Consider the following 24,876-nt stretch of genomic DNA (forward strand, 5'->3'; position numbering starts at 1 on the left):
CGGACTTCCGGTGCGAAAGCTTCGGCGAACTCGGCGGTCAGCAAAACTGCCCAACCGGAAACCGAAACGTGTGACCTTTCCGGTGACCCACGTGCACCCCGGGCGGGGAGTGGTCAATAAGGAGCAGCTAGCTAAATGCTCCTGCGGGACCTCCTGCTAGCGAGCTGAGTGACGTAGTGCGAGCAACCGATACGCAGAATCCGGAGGCAATTGATGTCCCTACTCCGCAGTACACAGTCTGATGTGAACGGTGGCATTAATAATTGGAATAGCGAATAAGATTTTACTAAACAACGGGGCTTAAAATGGTTCTTTTGGTTCAACACTCGAGCACAGCAGGAGCAATCCAGAAGCACATACTGAAGATGAAACGAACTACCATTTAATGTATTAATAAATAGACCATCTTCACGGCCTCTGCTGGCCGTAAGTCTAAGGATTAAAGGATTGAGGAACCCGGCACCTATAGCGATGGGCACGGTTTCCAGCGAGAAAAGCTGTACGACACCTCACGCAAACACCCTCGAGAAGTGGGACGAGGCTTTGGATGGTTCATTGCACGGTCCGCTCGCTCCGGTGCCGGTTTGTGACCCAGTTGCCCAAGTCCTTTAACCGCTATCGAAGAAAAGGACCTTTCAGCGATTCTCCAGAGACGAGTGCCATTATCTTTCTTCCGCACATTCAACGATGTGTTGCAACTTAAGTTTAAGTTAACAAGTGATTTCATATATTTAGTAGAGAAATCCAGTTTAAATCCATATTTGATCAAAAGTTCGCCATAATAGAACATTCGATAACAACTGTTTTGAAGGGTCACAATTGTGTTTATTCATTAATAGAACTGCGCCTTTTGCACAGTAATAACACAAACAATTCTAAAGTGATTTGTATGAACTATATTTTAGAATTTATAAAAGCCTTTTATAAAGTCCTTAAAAAAATGTATTGCAATTACAATGTTCGCGGTGCTTTTATTCTACATTCAAAAGAAAGGGCCTGTCGCCCCAGATGTCACTTACCTCCAACGTTCCAACCACAAACCGGAAACCGATCCAGGCATGCGGCTACACGGCTTGCTGCGTTGGGTTCGATCGAACTGAATGCCGCTCCGGTTGGGTCAGTTTCTCCATAAATCGGTTCGTAAACACCAGCGATAAAGTGCATCCAGCGCCGGTCGAAGCATATTTACGCCCGCCAAGCTGCCGTATCCACAACATAAGGGAGTCTATTTATAGAACGAGTTTACAAAGAAACCAGCAAAAAAAGGACGTAGGGACACATCCCGGTGGGGATGTAAATACAGTCAACCCGCTTGTTATGATGCTATGTCAGTGTAAAGTCTCACTCCTTCAACCACTCCTTCTTATGTCCCGTGCTACTTCCTATGTAAGAGTTCCATCCCGAGAGTTCCGCTTCCGCTCGGCACACTGCGTCATGGGCGTCTCATCGCGCTGCAGAAGGCTGCAGAGTGCCGAAATGCAGTTGCACACCAGCCTCCAGCGCCCGGCACGCCCGATGCAGGCCATTGACCCGCGGCGCATCGGAAGCATCCGGTTTTTTTTTTTGAATGGCGGTTGTGACGCGACACCGAACGGTGCACTGGCAACCGACCGACCGACGGAGACACTAGACAGCGATCTGCGCCTGTCTGTACGCTTCCCCTGGCCGCTGAACGCTGCCGCCTCTGCCTACAAGCTGTTCCTGCGGCCCTGGTCCCGGTGGAACTCGTGCGCATTCCGAATGCGGTTCCACCGCAGCCAACGATGGACGACGCCCGCAAGGCGACGTGTGGCCGCCGCACAATCGACGACGGCGCACATGAACCCCACTCGGGTTCGTTACACACACAGAGAGAGAGAAAGAAGCGTACCCCGACGGGGCATGCCCGTACCGGCGCCGTATGGCCACCGTGGTTTTTCCGCCCTTTTTTCCTTCCGTTTAGTTTTGCCCCCCCGTCGGAGATGTGACGTCACGGTGTGGCTCGACTCTTCAAAGGTCCTGCTCGCCTGGTAGCGAGCGATTCCCACCATCTTAGCTCTCTAGTTGGGCTCGCGACCGCTGGCGAGCTTTTGGACCCCGTTTGCGCTGCGATTCCGCCTGCGGAATGGTCAGCTACCGTGTTCCGTCAAACCGGGATTTTCCAGCGTCCACCACATGTCCACTATTTATAGAGTTGATTCCTCTTAAATATGATTGTGGCGATTGGATCATCAACACGACGCAACCAGTTCCAGGGGTGGTTCTGTGAAACCCGCAGCGTGCCCTTGCAGCTCAGAACAGACCCACGTCATCGTTGCATCCCCGGAATAGCCGGAGTAATCTGCACGCCTTCGAATGACGACACCGTTGACCTCGTGCCGGATGCACTTTTACGCCCACCGTAGAGGACTGCGCTAACAAGCTGCCATCCACAATTTGGCCTCCATTTTTCGGGGCCACTCCCGGTGACCTTTTGCACCGAAAATTATCCTCAATTAAAATACGCGTTACGTGGCGTCCGCTTACGCTGAGCCACCCGGAGCTAATTGGGGCGTATTTTGGCGTTCATTCCCATCCGTTTCGAATCCGGCCACGAGGTTCAGTTTTTTTTACTGCTGTTTGCTTCCGGCTAAACAAGGCCTCCGGGGTCGGTGCGGCGGGATTAAAACTGTTCCCCCTGTTCCGCTGTTCCGCTCGGTGCTATCGAGTGCTCTCGAAAAGGTGTCGAGGAAACAAGTCAATTATACAATACGCCCGTCAGCGAGCGGACGGGAGGACGATATTTTTTTAATTAAATTTCATTAGCGCAAACTCTATTTTGAGACCAACGCTCTCGTTCGATTCATTATGGCATTATGAGCTAATGGCGGTTTGTGTTTGACGCTCCAACAATGGTTTGTGATGGCTTTCGACGATGCTTCAATGGTGATTACGCTGTTCTGGTATTTGTTAAGTTAAAATGACTTTAAGCTGTTTACCATCCTCTTAATTTTCTCATCTCCGCAGTTAGTACAGTTGGTAAACAGTAATCAATTGGAAAAATAGGAAATGATAATGTAATTTTGAACAGTTTTTACCAGTTTTTTTAATTAACAATGCAATCAATTAAATAAACCCAAGAACACTTGAGAAAATTAGGTTTTTGACAATTTATTTAAACAATTTCGAATAAAGCTTTCTGTTACGGAGCGGACCTACCGCGCGAAGGAGCATGGTCCGAAGTGTTCTCGCGTACACTAACCAGTTCTGATCTTTTTGTCAACACCTTAAAACCGTGTGTTAATCGACTCTTTTGGCCTGGGACGAACAAGGTAGATGGATGCTACTACCTAACAATTTAGGCCTCGAGAGAAAATCGGTTTCCGACTATTAGAGTTCCGACGGAATGGTGCAAACGATGTTATGCAGTCAACATCCCGAGGGATCTCAGTAGCGAGATTAAACGGTCCAAGAGTAAAAGACTTAATACCAGAGCGTTCCGTAGACTAACGATGTCTAATTTTATTCCACAATTTCTTCGCCTTATATAGTACTTTTTCTTATGATGAAACTTATCGATGCTGGTCGGCCCAGTTTTGGGCTTATTACGGGTCTCTTGCTGTGGCCATGCATTCCCTACCCTTATCTATCATACTGTGCACATTGCTTTCTAGCCTGCAATGCATTCTTAGATGCAAGCTGGATCCACGCGCTTCCACATCTATTTGTTTAGGATTCATAAAACCCCCTCGATTGATCGTGTTCTACGGCTTGGATCTAGCGTTTTTAAGAATTCGTAAAACTGGATTATCTTTATTGCTTGTGATGCTAAGTTGGAATTCGTCGCGTTCTCAACACTTTCACTAGCGTCAGTCAGCGTCATCAACACCCGATTCGGAATTAATTACCATCGGCAGCAAGTGTTAAAGATGTTTTTTTCCTGTTAAAGAACGGACTGTGGTGTGTTTGTTAATCCTATAGCTTAATTCTATCAACATAACTTAAACTTAAATCTAATCGTCATGGAAGATGCTTGGAGCAGTGACATTTCCTCCCCGCCGGAACGTCTTTTCCTTGCTCGGTTGTCGGATGTTGATGGTTTCCCGTGGCTTGTTGCTGATTGTTTTGTCTTATTATTGGCGTTGTTGTTTTTAAAGAATTTTTAATGTTCAAGAATTTTTTAAGATTTTTTTCAATTGAAACTCTGACCCAAAAATGTTCGCTCATATTTATTTTTTACTCAAAAAACTAAACTTTTTTGATTTTTTCACCTAAAAACAGGAACGAAGTTCAAACTTAAAACATAAAAACGGTGAACGAACAAATCGCACCGATAACAGAGGAAAAATTATTAAATGATAGTGCATTTAAAATAAACTATTATTTATATAAGCTGTAAGTTATGTTTTTGAAGGCAATGTGAATCTAAAACATTTCACCATACGCGGACTGAATTATTTGACAAATTTGACCAACGTGTTCTAGATAAGTAAAAGCCAGGTTCTAGAATGAGACAAGCCGAAAAGATTGAAGCCCAAACGGAATACATAAGGCTCTATTACTAGAACCCCCTTAATCCGCAGTACTGTACCGAACAGCCTTAGAATATCCTTAGAATCGTAACTCCCTGAAAGAGCTTATGGCACCCGGTTGCGAACAGTTGCTACCAAAATAGATGGCCCACATTGCACACTGTTACACGGGAGACAGGCATTTATAGATTTGCCCCTCGGACGGCCATTCGGCTGAATGGTCGTTGCGAAACCTAATCACCTAAACAACATTTACCGCAAAGCCTCCCGGCTCCAATCGAGCCAACTGGTCGTAAGTTCTGCAACCTTCGGATGATTAGCAGCAGATAGGTGCTGCTAACAACTCATCGTCCCACATGAGTTGCGACCGTGAAATGTATCGGCCATGCTCAGCACTGACTCATCCCGAAGGATGAACACATCCTGATGATGCAACCCGCATCTGATGCAATATTTGGCTGTTGCTATCTGGCAAACCGCACCCTATATGCCAACACCGCAAACGATTGCGAAATGGAACGAAATTTTATGACACAACGATTTCTTGAGCTCCAAATCCCTGCTCCCTCCAAACGCACAACAGCACGACGATTGGGTGACATAACCTCGATAGCGAACCGTTTCGAATTCAATTCTCCGTAAAATCGTTTGCCCCCCGGAGGCGGGAGGCCCCAAAAGTGTTGCCTTGTACCAAAAATGTCTCGCCAGCCAGCCCGTGGCCGTCTTTTACCAGGATTGGGCCTCCGCAAAAGGAGAGAAGCAACGCGCGTTCCCGCAAGGTGGATCCGCGGCACGTGCCACGCGAATCACGCAGCCTGAACAGCGACACCGGAAACGTGGTGAAGCCACGCCAGCCAGCCCGACGGCACATGGCACCGGTTCGGTTTGTTCCAGGTCACGGGCCGCCCTTTGGCAGTTCGTTGACGCTCGGCGTCTCAAGACGGCTCTGCGCAAAAAAGGAGCAGAAAATGAGGCTGTAGTGCCCCCGCGCTCTGATGCCGTTACCGATAGTTTGGCTTCATGGCAAAAACCAATCGCCCGCTCGATAAACATCCATCCTCTAGGTCTGATTGCCTAGTCGCCGCCGGCGGCTGATGAGGCCAAAACAGGATCCAAAGGCTAAGTGTCGCAGAGGCCGCGAGTGCTCCGTCCGCGTCCTGCCCGGCCAATGTCAACCAATCACTCGGTCGCTGCGTGTCTGTCCAGATCACCGCAGCGGAAGGATAACACTTGCCGGCGCTTGCCTTCCGGCCGTCCGGCAAATTGGGGTTACACGGGTTATTGGAAGGCTTCCTCGGACGGGGCCAAGCGTACGCGCTCTGATAACCACGAGGTCAGCCGCGAGGAAGCTCCGGTGGCTCACTCTTGCCACTGGCCCGGGCTTAAGAGTTTTGGGGATTAAATAAAGAAAAAATAAAGCTGGAGTGGCGCACGAATGTCCTACGTTGAGGCGAGCTCTCGAAGGTGCGTTTTAGAAACAGAGTCACAATTAAATCGGAGCCAGGGGACTGCGGGACGGTAACCTTCGCACGTCCCCAACCGCCACTGCAACTGGCAGGCCGAGGCCGCACGTCCTTCGAGCACTCACCGGATCCGGAAATGGGGATAATGAAACGAAGCACCAGCGTCGAAGCTCTTTGTTCATTAGTCCGTTTGTTGGTTTGTTTGTTTGTGCGCCAGGCATATGACGCTGGATGGCCCACGGATGCAGTCGCCTAACCCTCCCGAATGCACGTATTCGTAGCTCTCTCGCTCTCGCTCTCGCTCTCTCTCGCTTAGTCGTAACCTTGATCCATTTCTGCGCCGTCCTCATCCGGAGGTGGCCGCTCCATAATCGCCTGTAGGTGGCCCTTTCACTATCATTCCCGTCGCAACGATTGTGTCACTGATTCATCCTTTCATACCGAACCGAGCACGGAGCCCAAGTGTGGAGGCGAGGTGGAGGACTAAGCGAAACTTACTTTTTTCTGCGACTGGCAGTCGGGTTCCCCGTATCTTTGCAGTGGAAGGCACAATATCCTGTCCGGAGGCTGAGGTGCCGTACGCCTACGGGGTCGGTTCTGGGCAAAACATTCTAAAAATGATCTCTGCTCAGGACGGACCGAATGGAAGTTGATAGGTTTTTTTTTTATATTTATCAGATACATTCGAAGGATGTTGAACCCCAAGTTGAACCTCATATCGCAACCAAAAATGGTCTCAAAATAGAAGCGAAATCTTAATCTTAATATTTCAACAAAGAGTATCTGAAAAGACTCGTTGGGACAAAGTTGGCGCTCTTCGATAGAAGCAAATTAAAAGTCTATTGATTAATGTTCTGAAAGTCGAAAATTCAACATCTCATTTATTTAAAGTAAATTTTTTCCTTTCATTTTCACAATCCATCGATTTCGATAGTAAACGAAATATTTTGTTCGCAGGTCACAGTCTTGGAACTGGAACCCGTCCGCAGAGCATCGGGATCGGGCGGATTATTATAATCTTCGGCTGTCGGAGCCGATTCTGACGCAAGCTCAGCTTTCCCGCCACGGCCCTTTCGGCGCGCCGCCGTCTCAGCAACGTCAACGGCGTCCTGACCCGCAAGCTGTCGAGCACCTCTGGAGATCGGCTGGAAGCAGCCGGCGCTCCCCTCGCAGGACATCATCATCACGCAGGGCAAGTGTCTGTACGGCCAGTGCATCCGCTGCCGGCTGAAGCTGTCTGGCGTGTTCTCAGGGAAGCTGGGCCTCCAGCGGATCCGCAGCATCGCCGAAACGCTGTCGATACACGTCATCCGGGAGATGTTTCCCGCGCTGCTCAGCGTCACCGTCACCTCAGGAGGAGATCATCTTTACCGGCCACTACCTGTGCGGACCATCTGTTGTAGTGTTTCTCCTTAAGACCCTCGGCCCGAAACCGTGGAAATAAATTCCAAACAGTTTCTCTTAAAACCGCAAAAGCTGTCGTTAGAATTTTCTTCATTTCCGCTGGAATTGGAAAGAAATTGGCCATCGAAAGAAATGGGGAAGGAAAAACGAAGGTAAGACTCGTAGCAATTCACGAAAGAAAATCAGTTTTCGTCGGAAGGTTCAGGGAAAATATGTGGGAAAACGAAACTCGCGCTTTTCTTCTCGTCCTGACGAAGAGGTTTTCGCATGCTGCGCCTGCTTCTTATCCATTCCAGTGTCTTAGGCGGTGTTCATAGCACTCTGCCAGCTTCTGGTCATATTTTTAATCGGAAAAATCCGCTCCAAAAATTCATCAAAATTTGTTGTTTTCGAACAAACCGAACCAAATTCTACCGGTGGGAGTTTTTGGGAAAGGGAAATGTTCTGGTGAATGTTTGAAACCCTTCGCCACTTTACAAATTCAGCTGATGTGAATTTTGTCATGCATCCAACGGGAGGCGAGAAGGGAAGCCGATCGGATACGTCACCAGGAAGTCCGATCCTCAGAAACGCCGGATAATCGAGGCCGGAACGCGCCGGGAACAGCTAGTTTTTTAATAAACTACCAACAATATTCTACTATTTTCCTTAAAGACTCGGAATAGTTCGAACAATGTGTTAAAATTTGAGCATAGATTGATAGATTGATTCAGGTAAGTATTTTTTGGTCCATAGGGAGATAGACACGCTCAGAGCATTTTTCATTTTGTTCCAGTTCTAGTTGTAAATCAAAATCGGTTTTAATTATATTATTGGAGCGAGCAAAAGAAACGTAAAACCAATACGCCAACGATTGAGGCCCTGACAACCGCACTCAGTCAGTGTTGTCGGAACACGCCTAACGGCGCCAATAAAATATTCAACACTTCGCCATCATTAGTTTAGCGCCCGGGTGCGATTTTTCTTCGCTGTCATGGCGGCTCCCACGGTGCGAGCGCTAATTAAGTCTGCCCGCTGCTGGCACTGACTCTGTAGGTCAAAGCTTCGCGAACCATTCTTCCAGGCCTCCCCCAAAATCGGTGGGCCCCGAGGAAACACACAACAATTCATCAAAAAACCCATGGCAACAGTAAACTTTCGTACTGTCGCTAGTGAATGGTGCGAAATTATTTCCGTTCGTCCTTGACGATTGTGGGTCAGCGTGTCTACGGCCTTCACCGGTGTGCCGTGTGTAGGAATTTTTGAAGCCCAACCCAAGGACCCATCTGAGGTGGGACAGGGACACGCATCCCGAAGGGTCGACCTCCGACCGGCCGACCGAACGAATTTTTCGCTGAGTCAAGCACAAGCCCCGGGAAAGTGGATCCACTTTCGAACGGGACCGTAAAACAAACACGCCTCCCAGAACCAGTTGACAGCCTGTCTTCTAATAACGGTTATTGTGAATGGAGCGCCTTTGGGATGCCAGGCCAGCATCGGCAAACCCCTCGTCGTCGGCCACCACCATCGGTGTCGCTGAGTAAGCATCGAACTAATACAAACTTACATTAAATCATCCGGCAAGATGGATGACCTTTCTTCGGAGTGCCATCTCGCAGGCATCAACCCGCTAAGAACGGAGCACACTTGGAAGAGCTGAGGACCGCATTGCCGTATTGTCCCAGCCTGGGTTTGACCTAGATTTTTGTCCCGATTCTAGCCAGCCAGCCAGCCACGTCCAAGCGCAGGGATCTGCCCTCTCGGTTCGATTCTAGATTCGCGCCTACCGAAGGGCGGGCGAGAGCCAACTTTCGCCCGGTGCTAATCCAGCCAACACCGCTCATCCTTCGGGACGGGAATACGGGACGTGCCCATCACAGTTACGGTCCGTGGCCCGGCCCGTTACGCAGTCAACGATGACGTCATTCGGACGGTACGGCAGATTTGCCCTACTTTCGCTCCGTTTTCGGGCGGGTGTACGCCGGGGAGCATGTCCTTGACACGGTGGAGCAGACGATTCCCGGATCGCTGGGAACTCGCCGATTTGGGAATTCGGGGAGCGAATGTGAATGTGGCTTCGCGTGGTTTTTCGAAGCCGATGGAGGCGCATGGTGCCGCACCGATGTTGGCGCTAGGATCCGCCGTGAACGTGACACGGGCGCTTATGGTTTTTGAGCACACAAAAAGTACATTTCTATTTTCGATACGTGCGCAAGAATTGCGGTGTCCCATACGCAGGGCATGTTTAAGGTCCTCACACATGGGTGGGTGATTTTGAGTTTAAATAAAACGATAACCTTTCAGATCCCCCGATTAACCTCCATTGACCAGCGCTGCAAATCAACGCACAGCAATGCAGTACGGTACCCGTCGGTGATTCATATTTCTGCGCTGACCTTGCAGGAAGATGGCAACGGCCATCGCAGCAGTTTCACATGTCGTTCATGAATTCACCATCAATCATCATTAGGGGGTCGGATAGTGTGGCTTTTGCCTCCACGGGCGGAAGGGAGTTGGATAAACCCGACACGATGTGGACTTTCTAGTCTTACCGGTCAGCATGGATCGATGTGGGTTTTTCCTATTTCTCAGAAACTGAACTAGGCTTCCCAACCCCAGATGGTGTATTACGTGGGATTTGTGGAAAAAACCTAGTTTTATTGTAGAGCTTCTCAAGTAACTCCTTTCGCGGACGTCACGGACCCTGTTGTGATGTAAGAAAAACAACAGAAAAAGTCCAGCAAACAGTTGACCAACTACGCGCGCTACAAATTGCGACTAAATCCGCAGTTTTCCCATTCCCAACAGTTCGCCAGCTCGTCCGTCACCAAGCAAGGACTCTTTCGGGACAGTTTGAAAATTAAAATATTTACAAACTGGTGACCCAAATAAAGTTATCGGCGCACTAATACAATCGATGCGCTGGTGGCCACGCTGAGGTGTTTTTATTTAAATATATTTATTTACCTCAAAATCGGATGGATCCTTCAAAAGTGTCAACGCCAGCCACCGTCGCAGCCGACCTTTTTACGATCGCCAACGCTTCGCCATTTTCCGTTTCCTTCGACCTTGTTTCGCGAGTTTACATTTTACTTCGAAATTTTTTGCTCCCGTGGGAGAGTTCCAGTGGGTTGGCCTCCTCCACCAGTCACCGCGTTAAGATTGGTGACAAACCAGGTCGTCGGTCGGTCCGTCGGTCGTAGCCTACGTTGACGTCAGCGACGCGCGTGGCACTTTGGGAACTTTTTTGGTAGTCTTAGGCTTCACTGGCCGGATCCTCTTTTATGGCCCGACGCGCAGGATATCGTTTTCTCCAGCCACCTCCAGGCACGGTCGGTCGGGTGTTTTAATTACTTCACTTTCACGGGTTCACCGGTTAGTTTGGAACAAGGAACCTGAACCCAGAAGGCCCATTCCAGGAAGGTTGGAGACAGACGATAAACTCGACGAGAAAACGCGCAGTTAACGGTGCTGTGGAAAGCATAGAAAAGTCGAAGATCGAAAGGCACTGTTCCGGGCAGCTCTCGGTTCGATTTGCGGCTCCAAGAAATCCAGGTGACAGCGCTGCGTCACACGGACCGCAGTTCGTACCAAGCGAGCATCCAGGCGGGTAGAAAATCCGTTTCATGCTAGTTCGTTAATCCACTGGCCTCAACACTGGTTCCGCTGAAATGGGGTTGCATTTACTCAGTAAACAAGCAGCGAACCAAGAGTTCTTCGGGTCGCATCCGGGGTGGGGCGCATCCTGAGCCTGAACCAATGGCCGATACACACGGACGACAAACAATTCCGGGCAAGTGACCATTTAATTTATTGACGCTTCGTCGGACACCTTGCTTCCTTCCGGGAGAACGGTTTATGATCCGCCGTAGATCCGTCCGCACGGCTGGCCACATTTCAGCGAACTCATCTCCGGGATGACCTTACCGCGGAATAGGGTAATGAACGGCACCGTTTGACACCCGTTAATTGATTGCCGTCTGATTAGGTGCCGCTAATATAAGAGAGCACTTTGTTTGCCCGGTAATGACCAGCCCCCGCCCGAGTGGGGGTAAGAACCTAGTAAAGGACCCATTTGTTGAACACATGGATCGAATATGTTACACTTCCGGCTGGGCTGCCTAGACTGTGACGAATGTGTATGCGTTTTGCAGAATAGCGTAACACACGTTGTCTACCTCATTAGCGACACCTTCTTGAGTTCCACCGTTTCCAACGATATTTTGTTCACGAGATAGATCAAGTTCGGGGTGCACTTCGAATTTCAATCCGTTGCGTGCGTCACATCATCTCGCGAGCTGCAACAGGAGCAGATGTGAGCTTTCGAGACGTGCACATCATTACCATAAAGCTATGTATCTCAAATAGGCCAATATCATTGACGAGTCTTCCTCAGACGACACGGCACTGACGTTCGGTTCTAGGCATAAAGAATACGACTCCAAAGAAGTGAAAGAAAATAACCATCGTCTACGTACACAGTGCATTTCATTTCCATTTCAACAAGATCACATCACATCTGGGGCCCAGGTGTATAATTCATCTCCACCGGGACCTGCTACTTCTTCAGAAGTATCGAAGCACCGACGTGGACCGGTACGGAAGCAACGTAGGGGCTGTATGTTGCGTACGCCACGTACGCAGGTCCCGGGGCCAGGTTACCGTGGAACGTTTGCTCATAGAAGGTTGCGTAGCTGGCGACGGCAGGAGCAGCAGCAACGACCGGGACACTATCGACCAGTATATCCGGTTTCGGTTCGGGTTTGGCACCGGCAAGCGATACTGCGGTGACGAGCACAACGAGAGCAATCTGGAGAAAAGAAACAGCCTTCATAAAAACGACCATAGTCTCTCATCGGTGGTAACGTCGATTACCGACTACCGAGAAGATAAAGCGGATCATAAGGAGGTCTATCTCTCCACAACGCCACTTACCATTTTGTGCATTTTTATCCTATCGAATGATCCACTTGATGGTTGATGTTGGCCAGCGTGAGGTTTGTTGCCATCTGCCGACTGCTCACTATGTTCGATAATTATTTATACCACCGGCGAGCATTCGATTAATAAATACGGACAGCGGCCGTCGGGTCCCGGTTGCCGATGCATCTCACGTACGCCCCCCGCTTCTCGGTCGGTCATTCCATATCCGCAACGGAATCCGCCTATGGCCGTTTTGGCTATCGAACCGCCGAAGGTTGCCGAAAACGATGGCCCTCGTATTAGACGGACACGTAGTGGGGCTGATATAATCAGGGACACCGCAACACGGCGAGTGGCCTCCCATCAACCGTGTAACGATTGACCGTGAAAAAAGCGGTCGTCAGGGGGCGACAGTCTGACAGCCGAACAATTGACCACCTGCTTGTCCGTGAACCCAACATTTCGGTGTTTTAGGTGCGAACGTTAAGAGGTTATGGAATTAGGTGTCTTGTCCCTAACGATGCCGGACCCGGACCAGGCGATAAGCTTTTGATGCCATGTGAACGGCCCTGATTTCGAGCAAAACAAGCCACTGACAGGGCGCGGTGTTTTGGTGAAATTGTTTTGAACGACGCAAAAAGGGAGGGTCCTAAACCTCCCGTCGGATGCGTTGTTTTGGAAGCCATTCAAAGAAATTGTTTGCGACCGTGCTGTGCACGACCATTTAGGCCGCGACGCGACGTCGTGGGCTGTGGGCGAACTATTCGAAGGTGGAGGCGTCGACCCCGAACTCCCCAAACGTGGTGCCCATTTTTAGTCCAGCCGTGGGCGTGGGGACAGAAACATCCTTACATCCGGCGCTAACACGACCTAGACCAACTGGGGCGTGATGGCCAATTTTCGGGCTTCGGGGGATGCACTTATTTTATTCTGTGTCGGATCGGAGAATCGGAGAAAATGAAGTCGACCGACCCGTAAGTGACAGATCACTTACCCCGTGAGACGGGCGGGGGGTGCCATGACGACCGCCAGCGACAGCCGAAAAGCCAGCACCCCGGGACAATGACCCGGGCTCGGTTCCGAGACAATCAGCACCACCGGTGGCATCTTGGTCCCGGTACACTCCGGTGGACGGTTTTTTTTTTTTTTCGGGACAATCGTCGAGCTGCTAGTAGTAAGTAGGTTATTTATAACCGGCAGCCGAACTTCTAGAGGGAACACAGCGTGTCGGCGAAGCTTATTAAGCCCACCAGTAGACGGACCTGCCGTGGTGTTTTGAATCAAACCCTAAATTGTCTTTCGTTCATCTGTCATCGAACAAACAAACAATCTAGGAAACGGCATACGAACCAACGACGTTTGATGACGAAACTTTTTGCTACCACAGCACAGGGACTGTTCAAAAAGTATCGGTAATGTTTAATTTCCGCCGGCTACGTATATTCGATGTTCGGTGTTTTTTGTGGTGTTATGTTGGTCACTCACTTACTCACTTAAGGTGTTAGCATCAGTATTGTGGGATGCGAAAGTAATTTTGTTTGTGGAAATCTTGCAAACTGGTAAAACAATAAATTCTGAATACTATTGCAACCTTTTAGACCAACTGAAGGAGAAAATTCGTGAAAAAAGACCCGGTTTGCAGAAGAAGAAAATCCTGTTTCATCAGGACAATGCACCGTGTCACAAGAGCGTTCTGACAATGGCGAAAATTCATGAAGGTTCGAATTGTTGGAGCATCCACCGTATTCACCAGATTTGGCCCCTAGCGACTTCCATCTGTTTCCAGACCTAAAAAAATTCATGCGTGGAAAGCGTTTTTCATCAAATAATGACGTTATAGAAGCTGTGGAAGCGTATTTTGAAGACCTTCCAGAATATCACTTCAGGGACGGAATTCTCGGAACAAGTGTATTGATGTTCAGGGACCCATACTGAATAATAAAGTTTGTTTCAAACCATAAAAACGTGTCCTTCATACCGAACGTCAAAACTTAATGAACATCCTAGTATCTTGCCACAAGTTCGGCCATTTCGAATGATCAGTCAATTTTTAACAGTTTTAGCCCCATCGCCGATTTTTGTCTATTCCAAAAAATAGATGGCAAAGAATTTCCGAATATTGATTCTCATTGATGGTGATGGTGGCCCAGATAAAGAAGTCATCGACGAAGGAGCTGTGCAGGATCACAAAAAATGATTTTTATAAGTGTTTCGAGGATTGGAAAAAACGCTTGCACAAGTGCATAATATCTGATGAGGACAAAATAGATATTCACGAATAAACCAATATATTTTTCAAACACACAAAAGTCCCAGAACGTTTCGAACAGCCCTCGTACAAACGCAACCACGCTCGATTCAGCCGTAATCGACCGAACGTAGGGTTCCGGTTCGCGGTTCCCGGATCACGTTGCGCCGACGGAAGCTACAATCCATCCACTGCCCCATCCCCGCCAAGGTCTTGGCAATTGCGAAACCCCTGTTCACTGTTGTTGCCCAATCACGACGCCGTCAGCAACGCCAGGAAGTGTCCACTCTGCTGTGACCGTGTACCGTTGGACCGTGTGAGCGCGTGATGATCACGGTTTGGCGGGCGTTGAAAGTTAGCTCTGCCACCCGGTGTCACTGGTGTCACGAGTCGATCAGCACGGGTCGCGACCGTCAAGACTGTCGTCCCGCGGTCGTGCGCTTTAGTTCCGCCCCGATCGGCCACGGTTACCGGGGCGCGTCACATGTTCCAGCGGATGATGTCCAATGCTGGCAGGAGGGGGGGAGGCCCATTACAAACCACAAAGTAGCGGCCGCTCGCTACGAGACGTGGCCACTGCACGCGTTTCGCCCCAGCGGGTGCTTGTGCAATGGCCGGGTGCGTGAGCGAGCTGGCGAAAGGATTGCCGCCCGGATGGCAGGACAGGGATTCTGGCGAAAGCAACCTGATCGGCGCGACGGCCGGGGCCGTTACGTCCCACCGAGGAGAGGACGTAGCTCACGCAACCGGGCACGTCGTCGTCGCTGTCGCTAAAACCATTTCTTGAAGTAGTCCCCACCGCACGGCGGCTAATAATACAACAAGCAGTCCGGATGAGATGCATAACCCGACTGAAGGTCACACCACGATGGATGGAGCCTCTTCCCGGTGGAACGGAACATTGTTTGCATTTTTTGCACTAACGGAAAAGGATGCCAGACTGCCGGACTACAGTGACTGCGGTGAAGTGTACTTTTTTTGAATGCTTGTGTGTACCAATAAAGCAAGTAATAGTTCTCAAATAGGCCTTATACCTAAGAGCCATGTTTATGTTTATTTATTAGAAAGCAGGTTAAAGCCAGGTAAACCGCGTTGCTATCACCGGATGGGTGTGTCTTTCCCTTACGGCTACTTAGGGTCATGGACAGTCACAGCCCTCACGCCAGCACCGGGCGTTAACACTCTGTTACTGACTTCACATTGCCATCGCAATATTGAGATTATTTGCCCGTGAAAGATTGTGGGGATAAACATTCCCTGCCGGGCTGAAGCGGAACTGAGATGAAGTTTCTCGGTTATTGTGCCCCTCGGTGGTGTAAATTAATCCTTTGCTAGCATATCTTAAGTACACACAAGACCTTAATTAGAGCTCGTTGAGCAGGATCAGGAGCCGGATGGCATGAAGTTTAGTGGATTCTTGGGTGCCATTCTTGTACACTCTTTAGCTTACATATCTCTAAGAAATGGAGGAAACACTAAACCACTCCAGTTTAACCACATGTTAGGCAACGTTTCTGGCGATGAATGAACGTCAGGGAAAACGCGACAAAAACTCCGACACCCAAAGCGCGTGTCTCGTGTTTCGACACGACCGCGCTCAAAGGCAAAAAAATATCCTTCCTCGTTGAATCACGTTCGCCTCACGATTAGCGGCCAAGTAGCGCACCCCCAAGGCGAGGGGGTACCTTATTGCGTCGAAGAAGCAAATCTTGCGATGGCACGCGTGGCCCCGGTTGTTGTTTTCCATGTCACAGTTCATTCATGCACCGAACCGACCGGATGCTGGCGCACGGATCGACGTCGCTGTTTGAAGTTTGTTTGTCGTCATCTTAGGGGGGAGCGAGCCCGAAATGATCGAAAGCATAAACATATCAGTCACTTTGACGCGTTTCGGGACACCTAAAAATAGTGTGCCCGTGCCAGTTGACGTCGATCCTTCGCGCCGTGCCGCGCCAGATTCCCAGCTGTCCTTAAAAATGGAGAAAAATAACAACAAGTACGGGGGCTAATGAAAACATCAAACATTGGGCGACCCAGGGTGGGTGGTATTCAGTGTGGCGGAAGGAACAATATTCACTCCCACACGGGGACGGCGAATCTTAGTGTCTGCGGAACTGCGCATCGTCGAGGCCCAAAACAACCCTCCGTGTCCTGTGTGTATGAAATCCTTTCCTTCCGCTTTGTAGCCGGTTTGTTTACGGGACGACCGCTGTCTTTCACTTTCCATTTTTGTACCGATGTTTGCGCCCTTTTTATAGGCGCTCCGGACACTACAATGCTGTGAGCGGATGTAATTGGTTCCGGCAACGTCGGAGAGAAGAAAAAAACCCATTTACTTCTCAATCGCGAACGCGCTTGCATTATTAAACGGCCGTTTGCTTCGGAGCGAAAGTCAATGGCCATCGAAACTGTTGGACGGGAACGGAAAAGTGGGCGCTTTAAAATTCTGACGCACATTCTTCGTTCACGTTTCGCATTTTCGCATAAGCGTACGATTGAAATACAATGGAGTAAAGTATTCAAAAGATTGGCATAGCTTAGTCCATACGGAAACATAAGAAACAAGCATTTTAGTTACCAATTTGGAGCATAATTTGGTTCCATAACACAAATCTTAAACATGTTTTAAAGGGATTTTTTCACTAAAAGGCCTACACATTTCTTGTTTCTTCCACTGCTTACAAAGGTTATTTCTTTACCAAGATTCCGCTTCCGTAGCCGTTAGCCGGTTCCATCAACCCCAGTGGCTCATGATTTATTGATGATGGCAAATCTAATCCGCGTCATTTGGCGGGTACGTTAGCTGCGGCTAAAAATACGGCACCACTTATTAGATTTCGAAAAACAAGCCCAGGCGCGGCTCCAGCTCCAGACGGTCAACGGGAGTGATTGAGTTAAGGGATCGCAGCTCACGCCGAACCAGGCCGCGGTTAGGAAGCAGCGACTTTCGTCATCGCTCTCAGGCTCTTACAGTGAAACTAATTAGATATCGGCAGGGCGGTCTCCTAGCGTTTTAAAACGTTTCCCCGAGCCCGATCGGGCTCACCACCGTAACCGTAAAACTCCACGTATCCCGGGAACGTTCCAGAAGTTTTCCATCGCCCTCGTCCGAGCGGCAATCAATAGTTGCAACGAAAATAACTGCCGCCGTGCCGGAGGTTGTCAATGATAACCGCTTATGGTACATCAAACAATGGCGGCCATAGCATGGGCAGCCGGCTTCCTGCACGCATTCTTCACCGGGAACCAACACCGGAAGACAACCTTCGGCACAGCCCTACCATGTTCATTTCATTACGGACCACTTTAGAGTCACCCCCCAGTGCCCTGAGAGAGATGGATTCCGTTTAATGCTGAAACCTTCCCCATAGGCGTGCGTCTTCCTGGTACGACAAAAATACGCTCTCGGGGGAACACAATTGCATAAATTGCGCGAAGAACGCTGTAGATTAAAATGAGTAACTGGCGAAGAAGCGCACACAAACAAGTACGGGAAAATATGAAATAAAAGCCACACTCTGTCGGTCGTATCCCGGGAGGTTCGGCCATTGAGCCGCCCCAAAAGTATCGTTTCCAGCGACCACCACCATCGTCGGGGGTGCGTCGGGTTCGTCTTCCACGGCGGCTGACGAGGGTCAGTAAATCAAACGACATGCCAAAGCTGCTCCTTGACGAATTTCCACTGTAAACCTGAGCGGTGGCCCCGCTGGGGTGGGCCCCAAATTTCTCGCTATTGATTTCCACCGAGGGGGAGGGTAATGCTGTTTCCAAAAATATGAAAACCCCTTCACCCCCCGGGCCGGGTGTGGCTATTTTTAGACGTCCGACTCTGACACACTCCGCCCCGGACAACACGCTGGGGGTGCGAAACAACACCGATCGATGAGGTTGCCAGAGTTTCGAGTATGACGACGCGATGCGGCCCCATTCAGCCTTTTTGGGGGGAAGAGCTTTTTGTTTCTTGTTTGCTGTAGAGGTTTCCTTCAAATCTCTGCCCCTGGCTCGTCCTTTTCCGTCCGAGACACGGTGGGCAAATATTTGCTCAGCATGCGTGCTTTACTACGTGGACGGAAAAGTAGTGAGTTTCAGACAACAAGTATTGAGCTAGTACTATAAATTTTAAAGAATCAAACAGTCATATAATCATTCCATACACACGTGATCGAGAAGTCTCTCTGCTGGTCCTTGTGATAGGGTATTGACAACCAAATCTTGTTCTAGGTTGTTTGAGGAACTTTTTGCAAAGCCTATGGAAAGCAAAATAAAACAAATGTCTAAGGAAACAAAATATGAAAACGGTTCGTAATTGACTATTAAAGGCCTATTAAACAAAACTATTAAAGGCGAAAAAAGTGATCTACAACCCATTTTTGAAGGAAATTAATCGCTGGACCCTATGGAAAAGAACTGATTTTTCGTGGACAGACTCTCTACGCGTGAGTCAATATAATGTTTCTGCCATCCGAGTGAAGGAAATGCAGAATCCTTTGACCTTTTTCTAGTTCAGCTCAATCCGTATTACCCTCGTTTGCAATTGCCTACTGAGGTTCCTTTATTCACGAATTTATTTTTTTGTTTCCGAACCTCTTTTTACGACTCTCTTTCTGTGTCCTAAATCTTGTACCTCAATGGCCGACCTAACCCACACGTCAAACTAAAGCGTAAAAAACAATCACCCGAACCCGAGTGGCGTGGAAATTTCCGTTCCACAACATTTGCGTCGTCCCTTCGAGTGGTATGGATAGTGGAGCGTGATGGCGATGGATGGATTGCTGCTGCCGGTCCTGCGATATGCTCTCGACAGTTGCGTCGTCATCACGTTTGCCACCCTCGGCGCGTTGCACCGACCGCGGTAAGTTTCCGTTTCTTCGGAAGCGGAAATTGGGTTCCCCGGGACCTTGGTGACGTTTTCGGGGCCCATCGCGCAGAAGAGCAGCAGCTGAAGAGAGCACTAGCGAAGAAAAACAAAACCGCTCACCCAGCATAATTCCTACGCACCCTACGCCTTCGATGCTGTCGGCTTGATGGCGGAGGACGCAACTTCTTTTCGATGCTATCTTGTCTGAACCTCCCCTCTTCCCCCCCACGCAAACACGGCCACGCATTGTGTAATTGTTTTGGCCGCCAAGTTTTACATTTTCCTTCGCCAACAGAAAAAATGGTGCTATGCTGATGGGCCGAAAAGTTACGCGAAACGATGGCAATCAACGCGCTACTATTGCGCGGCACAATTTTGTCCACAGACAACTTGCGTCATCGAGGTCACACTAACATGGCCTGACCAGCTCGAGAGGCTGATAGGTAAATATTTTATCTAGTCCGCCAAGATCGGGATCATCGCGGACGACCCACGGAGCCTCTGTGGAGTGACCACTCAAGCGCGGGATAAAAGTTGTGAATCGGAAGTAGAACACCACACCATCACCGCAGTCCCGGTGCCGGTTGGCTAATTGTTTGTTGTGTCGGTGCTCTTGGACCGTCACGGTCACGGGATGTACTTTTCTCGTTGTAATCAGTTGTTGTTTGTCCTTTGCCTCTGCAGATCTTGGCGCAACTACGCAATACGGAAATGTTACCTTTTATTCTAAGCTCATGTTTGTTTTGGAATGTTTTTTTTGTCTTTTTCGCTGCCCTAGATTAAACGAGGATTTATGTTTCATGTCCACCAGGCATTGCTGCGGCTTTCTGGTGCGCAATTCGGAAGCTCTTTGAAAGCAATCTGGGCCACCTAGAGCTTGATTTTGAAATTACTTATTCACTGAGTTTAAGTAATTCTGAAGCAGCTAAAAGAAAGCTGATCCAACCAAAGCACGAATTATTATCAAATTTAATCAAAAGGGGTAAAATAGCTGGTTGGTTAAATCGTTTTGTTAATAATTTAAACGGTTAAAAATATATATAAATTAATTTTTTATCTTTTATTTTACATTTATTGTAATATTCGAATAAAAGCAAGAAATCCAAATATATTTATCAAACAGAACGCCATCGTAAAACTATGAATAATAATTATGGAAAACAGAATCGTGTATGAAGACTTGCAAAAAATTGAACTGAGTTTGTGAACATAATAGCCGTATAGTAAATGGTAAACTAAATCACCTAAGAACTCAGAAAGAAAAAAAACAATCAAGACCATAGTTAGTTTCAAGAGAAGTGTACTGATAATTTATTTATTTATCTATTTTTTCGTAAACCGAGTCAGCGGACAGCGTATCCTGATTAACCACTGCCACGTACTTATAACATAATGAATAACAATAATTCTTATTAAACTTGCCTAGAGGCTTACGATCAAATAAGAACCGTTGGAATAGGTTCGGGAAGTTTGCGATGAATACTTTAACCCCCAGACGGAGGACTTGTGGTGTTACCTAGAAAATTGTCCAAATTCAGTTCGGATAGCAATCTTCACGGAAGGTCGATAAAAATGGCAAAGTTTCGTTAGCTTTTCAAATTTTGTGACGTTTATTTACAAAAAAAAAACAGAAGACAAACAGTTCCGCTCGCCTTCGAAGATCTCCGAAAAATGGTGTGTTCGTGTGTGTATCGCGATTCCGTTCCAGTTCCGGTCGCGGCAAAGCTCGACGAAGAATAATGCCCGGCGTTCCTTTCTGCAATCCCTAGCCTTCGTCCCGTTGACATTTCCTAATCTCGATTTTACTACTGCCCTCCGGCCAATCCGGTAACCTTAGCTCGTATCGATCCTTAGTAAATATGATAACACCGCTCATAGCCCCCCGGGGGAGTCCCCCCGCCTATGGTAGGTGTTTTGGACTTTGGCCTCTTCACTAGCAGCGGCGCAAAAGAAAGGGTTCCCAAAGGCTACGCGGGAGTGTTTCCTAATGAGTAGAGTAATTGCACTTTTTATCGCAAATAAGTTTTATCTGTCGCGCTCTCTGTCTTCGCCTTGTCTATCAGGACGACGGCGACAGAACGAGCAAGGCGGCCATGTACTCTACGACCCGAGGCTACAAAACGTCCCTGTCGGTGCAATCCATGGCACAGCGTAAGCTAAAGGTACGTTTTGATTACACTTCCTGCGGGGGATTTCTAATTTAGAAAATAACCTAACTTATCTGTGTTCCCAATCGTTGCGTAGCGCGTTTTGGCATTTGCGTGTCAGTCCTTTTGTCTGGAATGTTTTTGCTTCACAGTACTTCACTTATGTAGTCACTAGATCTAGTAAATCCCTCCTTATTCACGTGCTCTGCTCCGCCGTGACTTGATATGATATTTCTGTTCCGATTAAGAGCTAATCACTTTGCCGCCGCCGTCCGACTCTAGCGCCCGTAGTAGCTGCAGCAGATGGACGACCGCGGAACGCGCTGTGTCGGTAGCCCGGAGATACCTCTCAGATACGTGTAGGACACTGGCCGGCGGAGGATCTTTTTCGGCGGTGGTTTGTTGGATTCCTTGCTCCGCTCACCGTTGGCACCGTTGCTGTTGGTGCTGAACAGTGAACACTTGGACTCGGTGCGCGAGTCACGGCCCTTGCCGTGTAGCAGATTGTTGACCGAGCTGCTACTGCACGACAGGGACCGCGAACGGATCGGTGCACTGATGGCAAGGCTCTCCAGTAGCTTTAGCACCGACGAGCGACGTGACTTCCGGCGCGTATCCTGCACTCCCGAGCCTGAGACATCACCGCCCGCCTCCTTGACGCCATTGACGGTCATTTCACTGGAGGCACCGGAGAGTGCGGCCAGTTCCGAGAGTCGCAGCTGCATCTGGAGCTTGGTCCTTCTGCTGCCGTTTCGTGAGTACCGCAGCTGGTCTTCCTCGTATTCCCCGTCGTCGTCCGCACCGTCGTGGCTCTTGGCGGCCGACGATGGCAGGTGCTCCCGATGGTGATCGCTGATCGACGAGCAGGAGTCGACGGACGAGCTGTGCGAATCCTCGTCCCCGTGTGTAGTTCCCAGTTGATTCAGCTCGTCGTGCGACTTGAGGCTAATCTTGCGGTACACGCTCCGGAAGAAGCTGAATGATTTATCCTTCCCGGGAGACACCGAGGACGAGAGCGGTGACACACTGCGTGTCGACGGTGTCGGTATGTCGATGTAGAAATTGTCCATTAACACGGGCGTGCAGCTGTCGGTCGACCGTCGGTGACGGTCCATGGTGGCAAGGCCACCAACACCACTTCCGGTACTGAGCTTTTCGAGCGTCATCGTCATCGTTCAACGTGGCACACTCGAGCACACTACTGATCTACTGCTGCGGACACTGACAGTCCGTGACACGATTCTGGCAACCCGATATGATTCGTTGTATCCAAAGTTGTTGTGCGCGTGTGGAAACAGTGTTTCGAAAGATCTGAAAGCGGTTGTTAATTCGACTTCTTCACTAGCTGTAGCTCAGCTCCGTTGTATCCGTTTACTGATGGCCAGAGTACGCCACGCGCTCGCCTTTTATAGAGTTCCCGGCTCGGCTCGGTTCCCGAAGTTGCGGCCCAGCCGAACCCGAGCGCTGCCGGATGCTGGATGCTGCGCTCGCGGGTGGTTCATCGGCCAACCGAGCCCACACGCCGAACCGAGAGTGAAAGCGGTGTCCTTGTGAGAGGGAAAAACGCTTTCTCCACACCGTACCAAACCGCGCTCTGGCACTTTTTGGCGCATTCCGGTGATCGCCAACCGCACAGAAAGCGTCGTATCCTTCACACTTCAGATGCCGTCGATCGGGAAGGACATGCAACGAATGACCCAGGTGCCTTGCGATTCTCCTGAAGCTGCCTTCAACTAAAACTTTTGGAGGGCAAATTATTTTTATCATTCGTTTCACGCAGCATTTAACTGTTTCGATGCAAACTAAACACCAACAGGCGCGATTGGATCTTATCCACAACCATTTTAGAAAGGAGTCTTGATTTGCAAAATTAAAGATATATTTAAACACAATAAATTGCCAGAGTCGTGGCGTAGTTTTATGTACCGGAAAGCACCAGATGATATTTGATGGCTAGCAAAATCCATCGGTGTTGACATAGTTTAAAGAACAATAATTAGATTCTTTTTTAAAATTTCTAAGAATTACTATTCCTTGCTTTTGCAAACAATCCCCTTTTCAGAACCGATCCAACTCAATATGCGTTCACAAATGGTGGTTAGATCATTTTCAGTAACTCGGCACCGCACCGGTTGCTAAATTGAAGGGTCAACCAAACCAACCGAACCGGTTTACTAAATTACCGTCTCCCTGGGGGTTTGTTTATGTTCGTCTTATCCTCACCATAATCCAAGTACGAGCATAGCTTCGACTCGACGCTTGATTGACCCCCAATTTATCCCATTTTCCCAAACACTCTGCATGCATTTTGCAATTACAGATTCCACAGGGGTTTCCAAGAAAGCACAGAGGGCGTAGCGAATTAGACTTGCACTTTACGCAACACAGTAGTGTGAAGGCAACGGCAAAAGCCGGCCTGCCGGCGGTACCAGCAGATCCGAGAGATAATCAACTAATTCGTCGCAGTTTGTATCCTTTACGCTCATCGGCCCAGATTGCGTAATAGCGAGCCCCCATCGCTGCCGGAAGGATCTGCGGCTGGCAAAATAGAACCGTAATGGGCACCCGTTGATACGATGGGTAATTTGTCGGAATACAGAAATAAGACTCAATTCCGACGACACTGCCGTGAGCTCGACAGGCCCAAAAGATTGGGCATCCATCCGCGGTAACGGTAGTCTGACCTAGATTTGTTCGGTTTTTCTACTCATTTTAAGTACTAAACGGTATTTGGAAAGTTCTCAAATTTTACTTCAACGTAGTTAAAGTGCCCATAACGCCCTTATACGGACTGATGAGACAGCCTATCTTGTTCCGCCAATGCCACTACCGCACATTCATGAGATAAATTATTAACTTCACTAGATGGTGACTTTCAGGGCATGATGCGTAGAGGCGAATTTCTCAAATCGTTTCAATAAAATCACCGCGTGACTGATGAGCTACATAATGGATCACATTACGTTGCGAGGGTGAAACGGAAAAACAAACAAACCTCCGTGAAGCAAGCCAACCGATAACGTGACCGCCCGAAAGGAGTGGAGTTTGGCGAAACAGTTATTGTTGAAAAATCAAAACTAAAAGCTGGAGCTCTGTGGAAGAAAAGCCGGCCCGACGCCGATGGAAACAACGTTTGCCCTTTTGAGCGGCCATGTGATTGTATAATTAACAGGTCGGGCAGGCTAGTACGTCAATGAAAGTTTGCGGTCGCGTTGCAATCTCACCTTCCGGACGGATGGGTAACACCTTCCGCTTAACACCATCGTTTGCTGGTGTTAAGCCAAGAGTCGCCCCTCATCGGCGTGTCTCCACGCGGATGTGTGGGTTCCACGTTTGCCTGCCCAAAGTGTAGCAGCAGCAGCAG

The 24,876-nt window shown here is 48.9% G+C and overlaps 2 protein-coding genes across 2 annotated transcripts; both read right to left on the reverse strand.

Annotated features, from left to right (window-relative positions):
- Nucleotides 1-11,894: 11,894 nt before the first annotated feature.
- LOC128268554 (uncharacterized) lies at nt 11,895-12,283 on the reverse strand. Its single transcript, XM_053005679.1, has 2 exons — nt 12,272-12,283; nt 11,895-12,146 (listed from the first exon to the last, which is right to left on the reverse strand). The coding sequence occupies exons 1-2, from the start codon at nt 12,281-12,283 to the stop codon at nt 11,895-11,897; spliced, it is 264 nt and encodes an 87-aa protein (XP_052861639.1).
- Nucleotides 12,284-21,790: 9,507 nt separating this feature from the next.
- On the reverse strand, nt 21,791-22,684 carry LOC128268347 (uncharacterized). Its single transcript, XM_053005404.1, has one exon. The coding sequence runs from the start codon at nt 22,682-22,684 to the stop codon at nt 21,791-21,793; it is 894 nt and encodes a 297-aa protein (XP_052861364.1).
- Between the last annotated feature and the right edge of the window lie 2,192 nt (nt 22,685-24,876).

The sequence above is a fragment of the Anopheles cruzii genome, chromosome 2 (assembly GCF_943734635.1).
Source record: "Anopheles cruzii chromosome 2, idAnoCruzAS_RS32_06, whole genome shotgun sequence".
Classification (NCBI taxonomy): Eukaryota; Metazoa; Arthropoda; class Insecta; order Diptera; family Culicidae; genus Anopheles; species Anopheles cruzii.

Bases quoted from the DNA above. Each gene is read 5' to 3' on its own strand.
- LOC128268347 (XM_053005404.1), bottom strand. From the start codon at position 22,684: ATGACGATGACGCTCGAAAAGCTCAGTACCGGAAGTGGTGTTGGTGGC.